Source organism: Notothenia coriiceps, unplaced genomic scaffold (genome assembly GCF_000735185.1).
Source record: "Notothenia coriiceps isolate Sejong01 unplaced genomic scaffold, NC01 NC01_scaffold00038644, whole genome shotgun sequence".
NCBI classification, from domain to species: Eukaryota; Metazoa; Chordata; class Actinopteri; order Perciformes; family Nototheniidae; genus Notothenia; species Notothenia coriiceps.
The window spans coordinates 1-21466 of record NW_011371345.1 but is presented as its reverse complement, the minus strand read 5'-3'; the positions used below and the strand labels follow the sequence as shown (position 1 = coordinate 21466).

The following is a 21466-nucleotide window of genomic DNA, read 5'->3' as shown; positions in this document are numbered from 1 at the left end:
TTAAAACAATTTTAACAAGATACAAATAGCTAAACAACTGACATTGCCAACCTTTGAGCTAAAGTGCTAGCAAAGTGCCCTAGCTAAAAAGGCTACATACTAAGTGTCACAATTCAATTGCTAGATCTGCTCTAGAGAAAAAGAAGAAATGCAAACGTTCGTTTAGTTAAACGTCTTTTTAGAAAAGTCTGTTAAGGTCCAATTGCAGCCCTTGGTTGTCAACATCAATACAAGGCAAAATAGTAACAGGCAAGTCTCTGAGGGAAAAAAAAAAGTGGATCATAAATCAGACTCAAAGTTAACGCGGGTCGAGAAAAATCATTATGACATTTTGTATTAGTAACCCAGATATACACAGTAAGCAGAACACCATGTCAAAAGAGTAGACAAAGTTGTTTCGCCTTCTGGTTTCAATTACCCATCACATGACCTATCCATCCATGCTCCATCCATTCATGCTCCTGCTTTGCCTTGCGGCCCAGTGCTGCTACAGTATATCCCTCTTCTCCCCGCCAAAAGAGGATACATATGCAGCGCGTGATTAACTCCTTAGCACAGACTTTCCACTGTTTCCCCCTCTCATGAAAGGAGCTCTTGTCCCCACATCCTGAAGGAGCCATATGAACAGTTCCCTGGTTCCCTCAGGCTCTTTGAAGAGCCGCTGTGACCCAATGACTCTGGCGGACTCCTGCCACGTCCCGGTAGCCCAGAGTCACAGGAAAGGGTCATATATCAATCAGATTTAGAATGAATCTGTTTGAAGGATACAATAAGAGATGTATGTGGCATATTACCCATATTATTATTAGTTGAATGTACACAAGACATTTGGAGAAGATGCCAAGGAGAGGGCATGCCCCCATGAGAATGTATCAGGTCAATTAGTGTATGATGAATGACATTGCAAAGCGATTAAATGAGGATGGATTTTTAAGTTCTGTTTTTTATAGAGCTACATGTATTGCTTTTTTTATTCCAAAGAAGTAAATGAGAAAACACCAATTTAATACCCTTACACAAATGGAAATCAATGTTTTGCTAAACACAAACCACAAAAGACAAAATATACCTTACAGTTGGTAACGTTTCTGCAGCTTTTCAGGCCCTTCTTTACAAAAATGCACTGTGTACCTATAAAAACAGGCATGGGCCAGTCAGATAAAAATTGCCACTTCATAATAACACAAAGTTATGTTTTTAAGTATATGCAATTATTTCAACAGTGGTATCATAGTAGTATTGTACAATCCTTTCCGTATGAGTTTATCTTATTTATGGGGGCAATCATAACAACTGAAGGGAACAAAAAGGTTACAGATTTCCGGTGCAGCTATTAATGCCGTATAATTACAATCTGCGTCATGCAGTTAAGTGTTAAACAAACAATAACATCAACAGAGAACAATTACAAAGCCAATGTAAACTTTACAAGGTGGAAAGTACTCATACTGTAGGTTTGCTTCAGAGCTTAGAATAAGCAATATAACAAAGGAAAAAGGAAAAGCAAATACAACATGAAAGCCAGTTCATTGACACCAAGGAAAACAGAACTACAAAGGTCATATAAGCACAGCTTACAAAGATAATAAAAGTACACAAAGTATACAAGTAGAAAATGTTGAAAAAATAACCAAAAAAATGCGTTGTACCTTGATATAAACACATAAAACCAAGAAAAAAATTCAATTAGCTTTGAATTTAAAATATTCTTCAGCCGCAAACATACCAATGGCATATTGACAAAATGCCATAATCACCATAACAATCATCCATTGTTTAGCAATCATGATTAAATGCTACTTTCAAAATAGCTCTCCACCAATAAGTGACACAAACTGAATTATTCCAGTTCAAGTATTCCACCCCACCAACTTTTTGGTGAAATTATTTGATGATCTACACTTGAAATAAAAGTTGGCAACAACATTAAGGCAAACATGGTCTCATTGCTTAAACTGATCTACAGTTGAGGCACATTTTAAAGCTCAAGGCATAATACCACTTAACCTTACAGACCTACCCTTAAAACAAATAAAATCAAAGCACCCTGTTACTTTAGCATAAGTCTACTAGCTTAAGATAATACGATCCTTAAGGGGCAAAACATCCGTGACAAGATTTTTTTCCACTTAATTCCCCGATGGCATAAACAAATTCATGTGAGAGGGAGTAGCTCAGTTTGGGATATTGACCTAGTTTCTCGACTGAACTAAAAGAGCAGATAAAGACACATGGCAGTCTCCTCTTGTAATCGGATCTGTCGAGAATTCTACCAACAGTTATTGCTTTAACAAAAAAATATGTACTGCATCAGATTTACGGGGTGTCCTGTAGTATGTTTTACTAAAATACAGCATGGATACACTGTGGATGTTGCTGTAGTACAGAAAAAGGATTCAGTTTAAAATTATTTCTAAGCATGACAAAGTGAGGAGATCAGATAGCTTGGGATTTTATTTTTGGTTTAGTGGTTTAGCTGACTGAATAAATCGTACAGTAAGAGCACATTCTAGTAATTTGGTGTTAGCCCAAGTATGAAAGAGGTTTAAAGCAGCCCTTTTTGCAGATAAATCAAAGCATTTGTTTGGGTTTCTACAAACATTGTCTGACAGAGTTAAACAAAGGAGAGCTAAGTGTTAAAATCCAAAATTGAAAAAAAGGTCTAAGGGAAGAGCCTTGAGATCAACACTAAAACTCAATGAGGAATTAAGTGTGACTTACAATAAAAGAGGACTTTTAGATCCTAAATGTGGCATACTCGGGATGTCAAATTAAGTTGTTCAAAGAATAATGTTTCTTTATATTTTGGTATATCAAACTTTGATATAATAGTAAAATAGCCAAGGAACATAAAAAGGTTATTTCTTTGCTGAAGAAATTCTCCAACAATTCACACTTCAAGTGTTGCTCTAAATCGACAAGTATTGAACTGTATTAATGCATCTTGGTCCACAAACAAAACAAAGAAAGCAAAATAGCTTGCAATCCTTAAAGGATACAATTTTATGGTTATTTTAAGTACCATTAGTACCTTCGGATAGCGCACATAAAAAAAGCTTTCTTTCCTACACCTGCATAGAGAATTACAGTTATGCAACCTCAAAAGCAATCCATATATAAATATAGTGGTGGAAATACTGCAATGGAATAGAGATGAATGAACTATGGAGGATGTTGCATAGTCGTTATATGATAAAGGATCCTTGAAATGTAATACAATGATGTGTAGAGGTCATAATAATACAACTCTGACTTTGACTCAATTACGCCCTTGATTTAAAAGCATTTCTCAATCCTGGTCCTGGAGTCGCAACACACTTACATAGAAAATGTCCCTTGATTGAAAAACGATGTGGTTCACCTTACAACAAATCCATTTTAGTCTCTTTGAAATCCATCAAACACGTTGGTCATTTGTCTTAAAAAACCCTTATTTCACTACCTGTGGTGGCATGATGGCTGTCTTTTGCTGGGGTGTTTTACTTTCCGATGTATCCAAAGTACCCTCCTTGCCTTTCTTCCTTGGTGGCTTTTTCATGGGAGTTTTCTTTGGCGTGGGATCAAACATCGGGTCCCCTGCCCTTGAGCCGTTCAAGTCCTGCTTCTCCAGGCTCTTGGCTTCAGGGGTCCCGAGGTCGGTGGCGACTGGAGCCACCATTTTCTGGAGGCTGTTTGAAGTTGGCAGTAAGGGCTTGGTGGAGCCCTGCTGGCTTAATCCGCTGGAGGGGGTCCTCTTGGCTTTCTGTGGAGGTGTTGGCTTCTCTCGGTTTCCCTTGGGTGTGGAGAGACCGTTAGTTTTCGTCAAACCTGTCCCCTCGTTCCTGTTGATGCTTTGGGTTTTCTCCTTCAGCTGAGCAGCCAGGAGTGTGGCAGCCTCAGAGTTCATATGAGGGTGGATGACCTTGGGGCTCTTGGGTGGCTCCTTGGTGGTCTCCTTTGGAATGTCAGCGCCCTTCTTATCAGGTGAGGTGCTGTGGAAGCTACTTATCTTCTTGAGGGCATTCTGCACAACACCATTGATGTGCTCCATGTGACTGGGACTGCTGGGCTCATCCCCAGACTTCTTGCCTCGCAGAGGCTTGTGTTTGCTAGGGGAGCCATTGATGTCTGCCTCCTTCCCCTCTTGTTTCTTCTGTTGCTCACGGCTCCTCTCCTTCATTTTCTGCTGCTCCTCGCTTCTGGCTGAGCAAGTGCTGGAGCTCCTCTTTTTCTCCTTTGGCACTGCAAGGGCCTTCATTCCCCCATGCCCCTGTTGCTCTGGCTGGGGAGAACCTGTAGTATTTCCATGTATCCACGATACTTTGGGCTTAGTGGAGGGGTCTGGAGGACGTGGTTTGGGCTTGCCAGGTGAAGGTGGTGGCTTTCCATTTCGCTTTGCCTCTGGAGTAGGAGTGCCATCTCCATCCTTGCCGCCGCCATCGTCCTCCTTGGACTGCTTGGAGAGGCGGGCGATGCGGGCATAGAGGGCTGCAGTATTGGATTCAGAGCCACTGGTGGAGCCTTCACTGTCAGAGGACTTGAGCAGGGGCTGCTCGCTGCCTTCTAGTTTTGAGACACTGGTGTCTTTCAGGGAGGTGTACTCCCCTGCATCGTCCTCATCTTCTGGGTTCTCTGCTGCTGGGCTAGGGCTGCGCTTATCTCTGCTTTCATGCACAGATTCTGTGGATCATTAGAAGATCAACAGATATTAGTCAACACTATACAGTAATTCACACTTTGTACGTTTTAAATATATATTTTTTACAAATACACATAGCTGATTGACAATACACTTGTGATTGCTAAGATGGCCTTTTTTGGTATTGTGTGATCAGTAGCTTATAAAGGCCGATGTTAGTTAATGTCAACCAACTTTCAATATAGTAAATATTTATCGTGTCTATGATATTTTGTATGCTTTACAGATTGTAATTGACATTAAATGCTACAAGTTTAGTGTGTTCATTAATTAATTAATTAAAGTGGACCTATCATGCTATATTTGAATAATATATTGTAGGGCCATACCTATATAAAACATGCCTGTGAAGTTTTTTTTTTTTCAAAATACCAAACAGATCATGCATTTTAGCCATGCCTCATTTCGCTCTATTTGCTGTATTCCAGCCCTGTTTTTGCAAGGGCTGATTCTGTGGCAAATGAGCTGCAACTGACCACGCCCCCCTGCAAAGGAGGGGGGCGAGGCACGAGCGTCATGTTACCATGCTGTTACCATGCTGTTACCATGCTGTTACCATGCTGTTACCATGCCACGCAACCTCTCATTCCCCTGATAGGTGGAGAGTTGCCCATATAGGCGGAGCTCCTCGTTCCTGACGTCAGAGATATTTCAAATCTGTATCAGATCCATTGCAGCCCCGTTTTTAGAGATTTGTGTATGGAGGAAAAGAGAGAGGGTTGTGTTTTCTGACACTTGGTGAGTTCCCTGACACACCGGGGACACATACTCATGTATAAAAGACGTACAGAAGTGCATGATAGGTCCCCTTTAAGGAAAGCTTTGAAATCTGAGTCTTAAAAAACAATGGCTTACATATGTGACATTCACAAATAGCAGCATTGTTTACATTGTTAAGGAGACTTTTTTTGTCTTTCCACAAGAAAATAAAACATGTTATTTAAAAAACGTAAAGCTCAACCACTTAAATTGCTACTTTATAAACACATAAGGCTAGAGAGGCCCGGATCCAGATCCTATCAACTCTATTTCAGAACCCTTTTGTGATGTTTACAACAATACTTTTTATGCCCAAGGCTTTTTACTCAAAATCAATTGTTTCAAAGCCCTTGAACTAAACATAAGAGGAATGATAACCAAACCAAACTATTTAGACAACACTAAAAACCCATCAATCACTCAACACACACACAAATCTCCAATACAAAACCCGACTTGCACTGTTAGACTTCCAGAATAGAAACTGATTAAATGGGTGTTTTCCATCAAACTTCAAGGAGTTAGTCATTGTTTGGATTTGTGCCATGTGCTGACTTGACCATTCCATTTCCTGTTTATACTCTCCTCATTCCTGGAGCAAAAACATGGGCCTAGATTGCATATGATAAAGGAACTATCTCCATAATGAGATCTACAGAAGCCGGTGAGTCAAGTTGGGGATCTTGACTTCAGAAAAAACAACGTCTATCAGCATGTGTGTGTTTATGCAAAGGCTCCTACATGCCAAAGACAAATTAGGGATTTATGTGCGTCATAACGAGATAACTAAACTGTTTATTTATTCAAGCGATGACTCACCTTCATGGGGCACACTGTAAACTGGCCCCTCGTCTCCGCTCTCAAAGGAAGAGAAAGACTCTTGAGACGACCAGGAGGAGGGGGAGGGCTGCTCGGCCACTGACGGGGGCTCGATGAAGCTGCAGTTGAAGTTCTCTGGGTCGTGGTGGGCTACTGAGAACAGAAAACAAACGCAGAGGCCAAAAGGTCAGGCAGAGGGTATTGTACCATGTTACAAGAACAACAGTCTGTTCTCACTCACTCACAACTGCTGCAGAGATGTCAAAAGTGTTGGTTCTACTGTGTCTGATTTCTTTTTTTTTGTATTGGTTCTGAAATTAAGTTAACCAAAGCTTCAACATAATGGGCTTTTGCAAGGAAATTACAGTATTTTTGTATGAGGTGTTTATTATTGTTATATCTTGTTATCAAAAGTGAATGAAGTTTCCCTTAGAATCTTAGCAAGTCAAAAGACAAACAAGATACACCATTCTGACCATCAAACAAGATACAGATTATCTGAAAAACCCATGCCTACCACCATTTTATTTTGGAAAGGTTCTTGTTGGCCCACATAACTAAATAATGTAATCATTTATAAATGATTAAATACTTTGTAAAGGAGTATGTGAGCTAACATGTATTCTTATTTTCACAATCTATGACATTCTAAATAATATCTAATGAATAAAAGGATTTGAAACGGGAAAGACTATTCTTAAAAATATTTAGTTTGGGGATAGTTTAGCAGATTTGGAAATACAAGTCTTGAGTACAGTATGATGACAAAATCGGAATCATAAGCATCTCATTACTTACAAAGCTAATTAATACATGATTTATTTATCTGACAAGAAGACTGGAAACACGGAGAAACACGTCCTCTGTACATATTTCACATTTCTGACAATGTGAGGGTTTCCTTTCAAACGCAATATTTGGTATGATTTTCAATATGTTTTTGAAATATAAAAAAGGTATAATATCTGATATACTACTAAGTATTGATCAAGAGTTAAAATGTTGCTACGTTGATGTTATTACATGCCTTATTCTGTACTTTAGCCATTAGGCAGATGGGTTCATTCGTCATCTTCCAGAGAATCCTCTCCCTTAACAATGTAGATCAGGTCATTTTCTCTCTCACTTTCTGCCTCTTTCTCTATCACTCTCTTTTCCTTCCTCCCTGTCAGACACTGCAGCATTCTGCTGACCCTTCAGTCTCAAGACAGCTGTGGTTTCTGAGGAACACTTGCGGCTGATCTCCCCATCTGGCGTGAGTTTTGGCCTAAAGTGTCCTGGGCGTTAACTCAACATGACCGACCACATCAGATGCTCCTGTTTACATGCCCGATGACACATGGGTGCATCCAATTGTTTGGATAAATAAATCGCCAAGATGGAAGAAATCCCCAAACTGTACCAAATCCTAGCTCCATAACATTTGTTGTTTGACTGTAACTAAAGATAAGTGATTTACTGCCAGATCTTTGCAGACTTGGCAACACGGAAGACTGCAATTACTTTGTATTTAATCTGTAATCTGAGATTCAGACACATTCTCCATGTGTACGCAGTTTAAGTGTCTGATACGCATACACTTTTAAAAGGCAACTAACAACTAAATCAAATAATAATAGTACAATTCAAACTCATAACTTTAGCAAGGGTTCTGTTTAGAGGTTTCTCTCACCACAACGTGTAAGATAAACATGTCTGGTTTCTTTTTCATCAAATTACAGCCTAATGTTTATCCCCTTGTTTCCTGTGTCCATCCGTCTGCCTCGCACCATGTGACTGGTTTCAACATTTTCTCAAACAACAACCACATTTAGTCATGGTCATGGTCATGGTTCTAGCTGCTGAGTCTAACTTATATTTAAAAAAATGTATCTGTATGTTACTACTTCAGATAGAAGATATGTTAAAAGTCTAGCTGACATACTAGGAAATAAGAATTAGATTAATTTGTATTGCTTCACTGATCCTATAAAAATATTGTACCACATTTATCTAAAACAAGTCATTTAAACCTCTGAACTACATGTTTGAGTTATGGAGTCCAATGCCTTTGTGTTACTTGTAGGGAGGCTAATATCAACACAGGTGCAACATGTCTACAATAAGCAAGTACAGATGTGTGTAAAAGGGGCTTAAAAGACCAAAAATAGCATGTGTTTTGATACAAATGTAGAGTGGACTTCCATCCACATTTATGAGATTATTAAGGGATATCCTGTTTACCAGAATAATGCCACCCTGCTCTTCCTACATGTGCAGACAGTAGTAGTTATTGGACTGTTGTGGCTACAAAAAGACTGCAAAATCCAACCTATGCATCCATAGGTGTTGTTGACAAAATAATATTTGCCCTCATTGAATCAGAGGAATAAATAAGGAATAAGACAGGGTTATTTGCCCTGCCTTAACATTCAGTTTATTTACTGTGCAGCAGCAGGCAGAGAGTGACTGAGGGATGTAGAGCAGCTAACGTATACAAAGACTTCAGTTAAGTTAGTCAACAAGCCAGCATATGGGTATTTTATGACATTACTTGTGCGCATTGATGAACAACTGCTACCCTTGAGGTCCAGACTGTCTGTCTAGTGGGGCAGATTGTCATGCAGACTGGAACGCCACTGTGATCCCTCCCTTCATGGAGGCTAACGCACAACAGGGCATTATTTACACGTCCCAGCTGCAGAGCTCTGCCACCACAGTTGCTCAGTGGGGGGGGGGGGGGGGGGGGTCACAGACTTAGTCTTAAGGCCAGAGAGCTGGGATGTGGCATGAACATGGCTAGTTCAAATGCTTGGTCGAGTTGTTGGAATCTGGAAATTAAAGGGGAAATCAGTTGCCAAAAAGAATAAACAATGCAATCCAGGGTGACAGGATTGCCTGCAAATAAAACAAAGAGTACACTGAGTGAGATTCAAAATGGCGAATAGCTATCAATGTTGACAGTTAATCACAATTACTCATAAATCTCAAACTGCCCTTTTCCCCTTGGTAACATCTTGAATTCCAAACGGAAAACCTTACAACTTCTTCCCATCTACTGTAGCCTTCTCAGAATCAGAATCAAGTTGTGTTTTTGTTGGGGCCAATGTCAGAACAAGAAACTGTGCAACATTGAAAATTGACAACAAAATATTTTCGGTGTATGGTTTTATTCTAAACACCAAGATTGATCGACTTGTTCGTTTGCAACAATACTAACGCTAGCAGAGATATCCGTCAAAATCAAGAAACATTGATAGAAGCGGAAATAAATAGAGACATTCCATTTCATTGCAAGCCAAAGTAAAAAATACGGAACTCTCCCCCTTCTTTGCTTCGTTTTTTTAGCGGGTACAGTTTTCACAGTTATCATCTTTTTTCGCTACCTTTCTACTGTTAGCTATTTTGTTGAGTTGCATTAATAAAATGCTAGGCGGCTAAGCAATGATGCAATATGTCAAGTATGTTTATCGTGAGGGGAGTTTGCAACCTAAAAGCAGACACATTACTTAACAACTTGTTGTTAAATTAGGCTTAAAAGGAACCAGTCAAACATGGATGATATCTACAGCCATTACATTGTGCAATTAACTTTTACTTCATAATGATAAGTGAAAGCATGTACTGCCACTTCGTTAAATGCACTCAAGAAGGACTTTAGGGTGTGGGAAAGTTTCCTTTAGGCATCTCACAACTGCACGAATGTATGGTTGAGTGTTGCTGCAAACACATTTGCAATTCCATCTAACTTTCCCAGGATAAATAGAGATGAAAAAAAGCAGGTGGCGCTGCACTCAGCCCTTACCCGTGGGGAAACATTTGGACACAAAGGATGTGAGGAATGCCGGACAGACGTGAATCTGTTGGGCGTGGGGTAAATGTTTAGAATGGAATGCCAAACTACAAACAAACAGCCTTAGTTTTGCCAAGAGGTTCATGTAGCTATTTCTCCTTTTCTAACAGAGAGGTAAATGTTGTCTTTCTTTCCTAAACTTCCCCCTTTTCGTTTTTATTTTGTCTTGCCACATCTGTTGCCACTGACCCTGGTGTGGATAAATCACAGTTCTGACACGGACTGGGGTAAATGTGACCACTTCCTGTTTCCAGCCCCATTGGGCCCCCTCTGGAATGCATGTGTGCAGGACTGTGTAGCCCCAGTCAGAGTTAGGGTTTCTAAAATGTTGGCAGACCAAGCTTCTGCGGGTAATCCAAGAGAAAGCAAGGAAGCAAACATTTGAATAGGACAAACCAGAAAGGATGACAGAGATGCATACTAGTAATATATTTGACTGGGTATTGATGTCTGAACTGTCATTTGATTGGCACAAGCTTGTTTTATATGATCGATCTTTTAAAAAAAAAAGACATTTGGCTAAGATGGAGTTGCTTTTTAGGCCTCTGGCACATTGCTTCACATGGTAAGGCTCTCCATAAACAAGCGTATTAATGTCCCACACTGATGACAAAGGCAAGTCTGTGCAGTATTGCATTTTGACTGAGGCATAATTGGAACTAGCTTAAAGAATAGCTGAGGAGGCGCATGCTGCTCAGACATGGAAAAGAAACCCGGTCATCAACTTCTTCTACAGTACCCTGACTTCAGGAGAGCCCTTTAAGGAAAATCTAATAGCTGCTTCATAACAATGTTTAAACTGAAGCAATGTTAGGAAAACTGCTGTGTAACACTTTGAATATGTATTTTTTGTACCAGTCAATCATTGAAACTTAAAACATTGGAAAAAGATTCCCTAGAACGTTCGAGAAAGATTCCCATTTAAAAGTTCCCGTTACCCACTCCCTTGGCTTGCTTTGTCAGAGAAAACAGTCCAAAGATGAATTTAACAAACTGGCGAGTGCAGCATATTTGACAAACCGGAGCCGGAGAATGTTTGGGTTTATATCTTGATGAATGATTTTTAACAATAAATCGATTATGATCATTGCTGTTTATTAACTTTCTGCTATCATTCAATAAATGACTAATTGCTTCAGCAATACTGCAAATTTCATCCCCATAGTCTGTCAGTGCTGTTAGGTAAACAGTATTAATCTCCTACTTCAATTAGTAAGTAAAAACATTTGCACCGTTAATACAAATGGGCTTCTACGTAGGTCTGAAAAGTAAGATGAATATTTCCATGCTTGAAAATATTGGAAATTACATAAAGTCGCTGAACAGTATTGCTGTTCTGATATGCAGGAATAAAAACTCATTTACTCTGCATTTGCATTTATTGTCAGAAGAGGGAAATCATTTTGGTGATATAGCATAGCTTATAGGGGCAACATTTATATATTGAAGTATGTATTTAAGTAGCTATTTTGCATTGTGTGTAGGGTTTTTTTTCATTAAAATAATCATATATTCTCTGTTGGCTGTGAATAAAGGACTGGGGTCATAGACAGATCTGTCACAGACCATGAGACCTCCGCATGGAGCACCAGAGCGTCCACCCAAACAGTGCGGCCTTTGATAGCGCGTCACTCACCACCACCCGGGCCCCCCGACAACCACTGGCCTTCTTTTAATAACACAGCCTTCTCCTCAGTCCCAGAAAAAACTACTTGGGGAAGAAGATGATGGAAGTAAAGAAAATGGGGAGAAAAAAAAGCCCCAGTTTAGGGTTGTAATAATATGAACACATGGCATTTGAGGGTGCCAAATATAATAAGGGGCTCTAAAACCAGTGCATTCCTTTCAAATGAAACCCCATACTCGCCTGGCAGCCACCATACACTCTTCAACCCTATTTGTCATCTAAGAGGACTGAGGGAAAATGGTAAATCTGATGGCTGTGCATTGCTGTCATTGTCCCTGCTGTGATAAGCTGAAGACGTATAAAAGCACTGAGAGCTTGTGAAACAACTTTATATCATCTGACACCTTCATGTCAATTCTAAATAACCTTTATGTACTGGTCTGTGATAAGTATGCATTGGCTTTTGAAGTGGCAACAGATTTCCCCCCTCTAGTGTTTCAGAGTGATATTATTGTTCGTGCCGCTGTCACAAAGACAAACACATCACTTTCTGTTTTCGATAAGCTACCAGCAACACATAAATGCATACTGCGTTTGTCTAACAAACTGCGCAACGCAGACAGTAATAACATATTTTCTGTACGTTTGTTGACATATTAAATGGTATATAGCTTTACTTATTCATATATTGTTAGCAACATAGCTACCGCTAGCAGCCTGGCAAACATTACTGTCCAAAGCAAGAAATAAATTGTAATAATCCTACCATAAGAACAGTAATCAAAGCCCTGATTTAAGTGCTATGATAAAGAAGGACTAAAACACCCATTAATATAGCTACTATGGTTGATATTGGGAAAAGCTATTGTAGCCATTTCGTTGAGTTCAGCTGAGGGGAGATCACGACTAGGGGTTACATAATGCCATTTCAATTAGTCATTTTTTATTATTTTGTCATTGTGCAATCAACATTAACCTCATGATAAATACTCAAAGCAAACATATTTTCAATTGCCACTTTAATGAAGCTATGAGTGATGTGGCTTTAGCAGCCTGTGTTGTAAAATCACCAGAGAGGATGATTACATAAAACACAGCAGCTTCTGGCAGCCCTGCTGTGGGATATGAGGAAGAGTTTTGGGGCTTACCGACAACTTTGGGCAGTTTCTGTCGCCTCAGTGGAATACGGGGAAGTTTAGTGCTGATTCGGCTGAATCGTCCACACAGGATCCGCTTGGCTTTTTTGCTGTTGGTAGAGATGTCTTGGTCAGGATCGAAAAGGGATGACGGCATGGAAATCCAAATGAATCATTCAAAAGAGGCATATTAAACCTGGTCCCATGCCTCTTTTGAGGGCTCTGGGGCTGCTCACAGTGCTACTCACACTGTAATGTCAATATACAAAAGCACTTGCAATTCAATTGAAATGCATTTATTCATTTAACAACCTGGTACCTGTGAGATAGAGTAGAAAGAAAATATTTTCCTCTATTTTCATAACCAGGTCAAGCCTCCTACTAGGAACTTGAGCCCCTGTGTCGGCCATAGAGGTGAAGAGAACTATCTGTCACTCACTTGTGGTCTTCTTTGTGTCGACACAGGCAGCAGCAGCACAGCAGTGAGAGGAGGACAATCAGTAAAAAAGAGACCAAGGTTCCAGCTGCGATTACACCCATCCGCTGGTTGGGCACTGAAAGACGAGAAGCAGGGAATCATGGGTGTGCCACATTGGCGCAGCAACATTTTAATGCCAGTTTCATCAAATCTCTCTCTCCCTGTCATCACTAGTACTAGAGACCTTAGCAAATTGTCATGATTTACTGTACAAGTGAATTCAAATGACTTCAGGAGAGTGCTTAGCTAACTCTATATGATCTTTATTAATGTGATGGTTGGCTTTGATAATAAAGATAAAGCACAGAGCTGTGTTAACAATTGGTTTTCAATAGCTGATGACATGAAGCAACCCATGGGGAATACTGCAACAGGCTGACATTCACTACCATTAATTCACTATTAATCTTATCTCCCTCAAGACACAGGACCACTTGTGCTTTCATTGCTGATTTCCTGCAAGCAACCCCCCACCCTTCCCTGCCTCCCACTCCTAAGTCATCGATGATTTATTAAACACCCCTCCCTCTTCAAGTGGGATACACCCCACAGATAATACGTGCTGTATTGCATAAGCATGGACTGCCTTTGGCGCTAGCATGGACAGATGACACCAGAAGACAAGCAAACCATCAGTATGGCTTTAAGTAGCGCCGGCCCTCGGATCTTTACACTGTCACATAAGGCTGAGATGGATTGTGAGGCAGTCTGGGCGTGGCATGTTGTCATTGCTATGTACTCACAGCTGGATACAGATTAGGAAACGGTATGGGTGGGGAAGTCATGTAAAAGTGACAATGGAGGCGGTCAAATGCACAGGAAATTCCTCAAATGCTAAGAAAAGGTCCTTCAATGCCTCCCTTTTATCTCCTTCAGCAGATGGCACTATCCTTTATTGAAGAAAACGAGATAAGCATCTTCACATAATTCCTTGCTCAAAAACATTTGAACTTACACAGGTCAATAACATTTCGTCATTGGATAATGAACCAATTTTGCATTTACATAATTTCTAGAGCTCATGATGGTTTCGAACTGCCACTGCCCATGATGTCTACTGGCTGAAATCATTCCTACCTTTGTATCCTAAACAACTTCGTCCTGACCGCCTACAATGAGCTCCTATTTCCTAGTTCCTCTTTCTCTCGCTCTCTCTTCCCTCTCTCTCTGGCTGGACAGGAACACAGCCAACAAACACAGCCATAAAAAGGACAGCGGTCTGGGTCTGGAAACGCTATCAAGGCCTTGCTAAGTTAACTCTCCCACTACACATGCTGACCTGAATAGAAGTGTTTGTTGGTACTTAGTGTCTCCAGCCAACTATGAGACACTGAATACATAAAGCATCTGGCTCTTTGGACAAACAGTTCAGAAAAGTTATAATTCCTTTGGTATGAGTAAGAAAAGTAAGAAAATAGCAGTTTTTTGTATCTCTGAAAAGGTACGTTATTTGGAAAAACAGTAGTTTCTGACAACTGCTATCCACAGGAATACCTTTAAAACATTACATCTAAAAAGCATTTGCATGTCCTTAGAGAAAATAAAACATTCTTACGGAGATGGCAAGCACCAGACACAGGATCACAGTTCTTGTCATTGCAGGAGCAGGTTTGGTTGCAGTTTACTCCATACTGGCCAGGTTGACAGGTCATATTGCAGCTTGAGTACAGACAAAAACAACATCTGTTTAATGTTCAATCCAACTGACAGATGCATTTGAAGCAGAAAGGGAGAAAAGTCATGAATGGGATCAGTTTTTTGTTCCAAGCTAAATCATTCCCACTTTTAAAGAGTATTCTTTATCAGTATCTGTAACAACACGCCCCAAAACACATGCTTTGCTTGTGTAATTCTCAAATTATTTAAGTGTTTGACAAAAACGTAATACAAATCTATGGACCAATTTATCTTTGCATTGCAAAGCATAAACTTGAGTTTTTTTTTGCGTATGAGGTGTCTTAAGACTTACTAGATGCCATAAAATCCAGGGTCGCACAAGCACTCTCCGGTGACAACATGACAGATGCTGTTAAAACAGTGACTGCAGTTGTTCTCACAGTTCTCGCCATATGTGCCGTTGGGGCAGCGCACCTCACACCTATTATACACAAAAGGAATTAAATGATTACAGTAATTTTCAAGCTAAGAAATATGCGTCACAGACATTATTACTGAATGGAAAGCAATATTACAGTAGCTACTACTTAAAGGAACCAATGTTTTTAACTTTGAAAATGACATAGCTCAATGTAAAAATGCAGACCTAACAGAAAAACTAAATATTTTCGTGTTGTCTTACCTGTCCCCAATCCAGCCAGCGTTACAGTGAGAGCACTTGCCATGAATAGGATCACAGTGGTGACCATCTTTACAGACGGGACATACTTCCTGGCAATTTTCGCCAAAGAAGCCCTTTAAGCAGAGCTGGTCGCATCGTGTTCCATTCCAACCTCGGTCACAGGTGATGCAGCGTCCCTCCGTCACCTTACATGGCTGCTGGCCCTTGCAGTGCCCACATCTGTGGTCAGCAAGGAAGAAGAAAAAAAAGTTAATTTATCAGGTTTGCACGAAAGATCCTTCATCATATTTTAATGTAACAGTTTACCTTAACCCCTTTCATTGTTGCATCAATTATCATTTCATTGGGAGATAACTGCATTAAACTATAACCCTGTTCTTTTTACTTTAAAGGAATTGTATCATGTGAGAATTTCACAGTCCATGGAAGGTAAAACACTTAACCTGAATTACTTTTGAATGTTGGCTGACGATTAGGTAATGTGAATACCAACTCCCAAACCTCACTTTATTATTGCACCATTAAGTAAAACACTGAGACATTTTGAGGGTTATCAACTGCAGCAAATATAAAATATTATTTCCGATTAAAACCACAAAACCACACCATGATATGGATCAAACAAGAAAATTGAACATTAGGCATCTGTAAAAGTGTTACCTCTTTTTTTTTTACATGTTACAATTGTTCTCTGCCAAGTCTTTTGCCCCACCTGTTCCTGCAGTTTTGACCATAGAATCCGGCAGGACATGGTTCTCTGCAGAACTTCCCACGGTACCCTGGTGTGCAGGTGCAGGAACCGTCGGCCTGGTTGCACTTGCCGTGGATGCATTGGCAGTAGCGCTCACAGTGTTGGCCCCACAGCCTCTCCCGGCACTGGCAGCGCCCCATGAACTGGTCGCATGGTGAGCCGTTACAGTTACACTGAGTTCCACAGGTCCTCCCCATCCAACCAGGATTGCACATACATCGGCCCGTCATTGCATCACAGACAGAGTTGCTGGTGCAGTGGCAGTTGTTATTGCACTGGGGACCCCAGGAGCCCGGGTGACATGTGCATTTGCCAGTGTCTTGGTCACACTTGCCATTTTTGCATAAGCAAGGATTCTCGCAGTTAGGTCCCCAACGATTGTGGTTGCAGGTACACTCACCAGTCAAGTCATCACACTGGCCGTTGGGGTAACATTGACATTTTCCCTTGCAGTCAGGACCCCAGAACTGTGTAGGGCACTCTGTTGTTAGAGAGCAGAGTAATCAGGAAATGGTAAATAGTAATGTGACTTGTCAAATATACAAAACAAAGTGACAGTCTAAAGCAAAGCTAATGTGTCTCTCAGTGGTGCGTTGTGCCTAGCATGGCTACATGATCCAAACAGCAATTTTAACATGCAGGACAGACGCAATGTTTACGATTGTAAAAGTATTTGTTTGACTTGGACTCAATAGGTGAATGTGTTTTTGGTTATTTGCTTGAAGTAGGGTCTGTTGTTAACATAAGCTTAAAACAATGAACATGTTGTTCTACGAGAAAAGTTCATTTCTTTGCTTTTAATTTATTCTTCAAAAATCATAAAAGTGTTGTTAATGTGTGAATATTATTCTGCAAAAAAATGTGTAAGTATCATAATATTTTGTTTGCAAAAGTTCTTATTAACAACAAGAACAAACATCCAATTGACACTACATTGCCCACATTGGCTTTTTGCCGAGGGAGCCAGTGCAATGCTAACTTCGAGGTTTGCCAATAAACATATGTCATTCCAACCCAGGAGGACTTTTGTTGTTTAGATATTGTACTTATATATAAAAAATAAACATTGCCAACCAAAGCCATGCCACTAACATTAACCTTTAAACACCATGGACGAGAGACAAAAGGCAGAAATGCTGCTAAAAAACTTGCTTACTAGTGTCACAGCTAGCTCCAAAGTATCCATGACGACAACGACATTCATTCGGCCTGACACACACCTCATTTTCCTTGCAGGTGAAGTTGCCTTCACAGAGAGCTTGGGTAAAGAAGAATTGAACACATTATTCAACTGGTACAATGAACTGTACGACATGTAGGCTACTTATGAATTATGTCTGTGCGGTACATACGTGTCGAGCATTCAACGCCTAGCTGCCCCCATCCACTGCAGCACACAAATCCTGATGATCTGGAAAATAAATTACGGGATAGAAAATGATGAAGAACATGGCTAAACTGTAACACTGTTAACACATATCAAAACGACAGCATCTACACCAAAGTCGTGCCTCTCTAATCTCCCAGTTATATTGATGCGGCTGGTGCCAAATTCTGCAAACGTATGCAGGGCATTCATGACACATGTGCCTACAACATGGTTGTATAATTATCTATATATAGGTCATTCCCATTCTCATACAGCTCATTCACTCAAAAGCTGATAACCCCTAAGTCTGTGTGGGTTCTTGGTTTCTTTAGGTGTGTTACGGGGGAAATTTACAAACTCAGAGACAACATTTAGCAGCCAAGTTTAAGGCCTGTCAGGAAAGGACGGATGTGTCTCGTCTTCCTCCCACGCTTTTGACCTCTGCGGGGCCCCTGCAACACGTCAGCTTCCCCCTTAAGTGTTTGAAGATGGCAGTTTGCTTTCAGTCAATGAGCAAGGAGCTGCACTGTTTTTTATGTTGCCAAAATAGGCGCTTCGAGAGGTCACAGGTCCAAGCTCTTTATGCTTTTACTTGTTATGGAATAAAAATGGGACTTTCATTTTATGTGCATAATGTGGAACTGGATTTAACTTTCAGCAGCTGTACCACATCAATCATTGTCAGCACAAAAAAAAAGAAAGATTGCATTCACTGTTGTTTAGAAATAATTTGGTGTTTAGAAGCATAGCTTCATTTCTGTTTGCTTTTCATTATTACATAACACACGTATCAACTGCCTTTGCCAAGAAATTCAATAGCAGCTCTTTAACTGATTGAAAAACCTATTTTTAGGCATCAGTGTTGAAAGCATTGCATTCAATTCAGAACATATTAAAACAGAATGGGTTAGTGGTGAGCGAAGAGTTCACTGCAATGCATGTTGAACACAGGAAGGGGGGCAAAATGTCAAACTTGCATATCAGGTAAAAAAAACTTCACACATTACTTAAAGGGCATTATGTTTCTTGTAAATGACTCTTTGTTGCCTAGAAAAGCACACAACAATATATGAGATGACAACACAACTTCAACTTTAAAGGTCAGGTCTTGCTGACTTTACTTTTCATTCTGACTGCATGATAGCACTGTTTGGCTTTTCAAATGCATTGTTTCTGTTTTTTTTAAAACTAGAAACAAATTATATCAATCACATGATTTCTTATCACTCTTATCTTTTATAGCACAAACGAGAATAACGCCTTGATTACACTTCTGTCCACAATCACAAAATTAATAGACATCAGTCCAAAACGTTTGGCTGCTGCAGTCAGCAATTGTGGACGTAGAATCTTTTCTTTTTTTATACACCAGAAATCCACAAGTTGTAAGAGGTCATCAAGAGATGCTTTTGAAGCCTTCACTTTTAAAGAAGAGAGAGGTAATTAGATGTTAATCATTTCACTTATTTTATCTTTAATTAATAAATATCAACGTTCCACCAAAGTGTTTTGCTTTAATAATGTGAGAATATTTTCCAAAATCTAAAAATGTATTAACAACCACAATGTGTTATCAAACGGTGCCACGAATACTGTGAAGGTCAACGAGAGCGCCCTCTACAGAGCATTGAAAAACATCCTGTTCCAGATGTACACATCTGTATAGCTGCTTTCTTCAATGGACTCCTGCTATACTGGCAATACGTTAGAAAATAACGTATTCGACGTAAAGGAATGCATCAAATATGTATGTTGATAAGAATGCTTGAATAATACAAGTTAAATGTAGGAAGTCACTGGTTGATTTCAAATATCAACATTACATTTCCCCACTTTGCCGAAAACCGTTACGTGCATATGCGAACACTGTTACAAATGTGAATGCTTTATCAAGTTATTGATGTCTTCTGCATTTTCAAAATCCTAATAAATCATTATAACTAAGCAACTGACTTCAGGAATGAGATTATAACTTTATTTTAGTGCCACTTCAACTCCTTGTATTAAAGTAAGTCGCCTTTTGAAGCAAGGGAGAATGAAGGAAACAAGGAAAACTAACAACACGCTGATTTGAATAAACAACAAATATTATAAACCCATCTTGTTCTGTGTGGATGCTTACCCAGGTGCTTTGCATACATTTCTGCCTTTGGGGTTGAGTTCTTGGCTGAAACTGGAGCAACAGAACAGACAAACCACCGCAAAAACGGCAAAAGAGTTCTTCACTTCCATTGTACAAGCAGCAGCATCCTTCTAGACGCCGTTTTTACTCCGCATTTCCCTTCTCCGAAAAGTAATGATGATGGCTTTTCACTGGCTTTTAAACAATCCGAGTAGTTGTAGGCACGTAATCCAGATGTATCTGCTAGGTAAACATCAAATCCTTGTCCAAAAAGGTGTTTGGAGAACTCTTGCAGCCACTTACGAACACCCAGAAACTCAGAGGCAAAAGAAGTGACCAGCGACAGCAATCCCAACCGAACAGCCGAAAAAAAGTCCTAAAACCGAAACCTGCAAATCACAGTATTCTTGATAAATGCTGTTTTCCGAGAGTGCCTCGTTTATTCCCCCAAATGTTCTAAAAGAGGTCATAATACATAGCCCGTGAGTCGAGACTCATAATGATATAAAGCAAAACATTTTTCCAAAACAATGCCCTGAAGGAGCGTGGACACGTTTAGATATGCTGATTGACAAAGAAATGCAGGCGAATCAGCTGCATTTCGCTTTTTCCTCTCTGAGGAGAAGCGCTTAATCCGTAACTTTTGTCCTCTCTTGCGCTCTCAGGAGTGGCAGGAGGGAAATTCCTGATTTGTTACTCTATCTTTGGCTCTGTGCGCCATGCGTGCGCCACCAAATTTACATAGGCCTGTGTGCAACAGGGCAGCTTTAATGGCCCCGGCTAAAACAATGTAGTGTGGCCCAATTTGTCATCAGAGCAACAACATAAAGTTAATTTAGGCTGTTAGGACTAAAAAGCAAAGCTGTTTTGTATGAGGAGAATTGCCAATAGTGTCATTATTTCCATGGATAGTTGCATATTGTAAGCCTATCATCAAAATGACAGGGTTAAAACTAAATCTGATTTGCATTTAATAACCTACTAAGAACCTCCACTTATTTAAGGTAGTATCTAATTGATGGATGGTAAGAGTGTGTGTGCCTTTGGGGGGTGGAGGGGGCAGCAGTGTATTAACTACGTTAGTGAATAGCTCCCCCATCTGTTAACACCAGTGAAGTGATACATTTGGGCACAAGGCTGTGCTACATTAAACTAAGTGCAAGGTCTCTTAACCCTTAACCACCTGTTAAGCAGGTGAAATATCATATGCTGTCTTCATTACATCTGATTGATAAAAACATTGAACCATTGTTCATGAATGCTGACATGCATGGACAGTGCACGACACAGGGTATCTTGTTTTCTTACAGAAAACATCACATGGGTTCAGGACTTAAAGGTATTAAATACCCTCTACAAAATGTTATAACCCCTGTATAATTTAATTACTGGAATGACCACATGTCAACACAACCCACTGTTAAAATTCAAAACAGAAAACAGTCGTGACCACGATTTTACAGGTTTTATAAGTTATAATGAATGATGAAAAACGTAGGTCTCCCTTTCATGCATGAATTATGAAAACCTCAGTCAGGATTTCTTTACCAAGTGTTTGTATTGCTCTTGGGGCACGAAAAACAAGATTTGGTCACA

At 40.0% G+C, this 21466-nt stretch overlaps 1 protein-coding gene across 1 annotated transcript; it reads right to left on the bottom strand.

Moving 5' to 3' along the window:
* Nucleotides 1–938: 938 nt before the first annotated feature.
* On the bottom strand, nucleotides 939–20516 carry scarf2 (scavenger receptor class F, member 2). The gene is made up of 11 exons (XM_010797900.1): nucleotides 19871–20516; nucleotides 17732–17790; nucleotides 17536–17637; nucleotides 16341–16860; nucleotides 15629–15847; nucleotides 15299–15427; nucleotides 14885–14988; nucleotides 13291–13405; nucleotides 12864–12961; nucleotides 6257–6409; nucleotides 939–4659 (listed from the first exon to the last, which is right to left on the bottom strand). Exons 1-11 carry the CDS (start codon nucleotides 19978–19980, stop codon nucleotides 3431–3433), a joined length of 2838 nt encoding a protein of 945 aa, XP_010796202.1. The 5' UTR covers nucleotides 19981–20516; the 3' UTR covers nucleotides 939–3430.
* Between the last annotated feature and the right edge of the window lie 950 nt (nucleotides 20517–21466).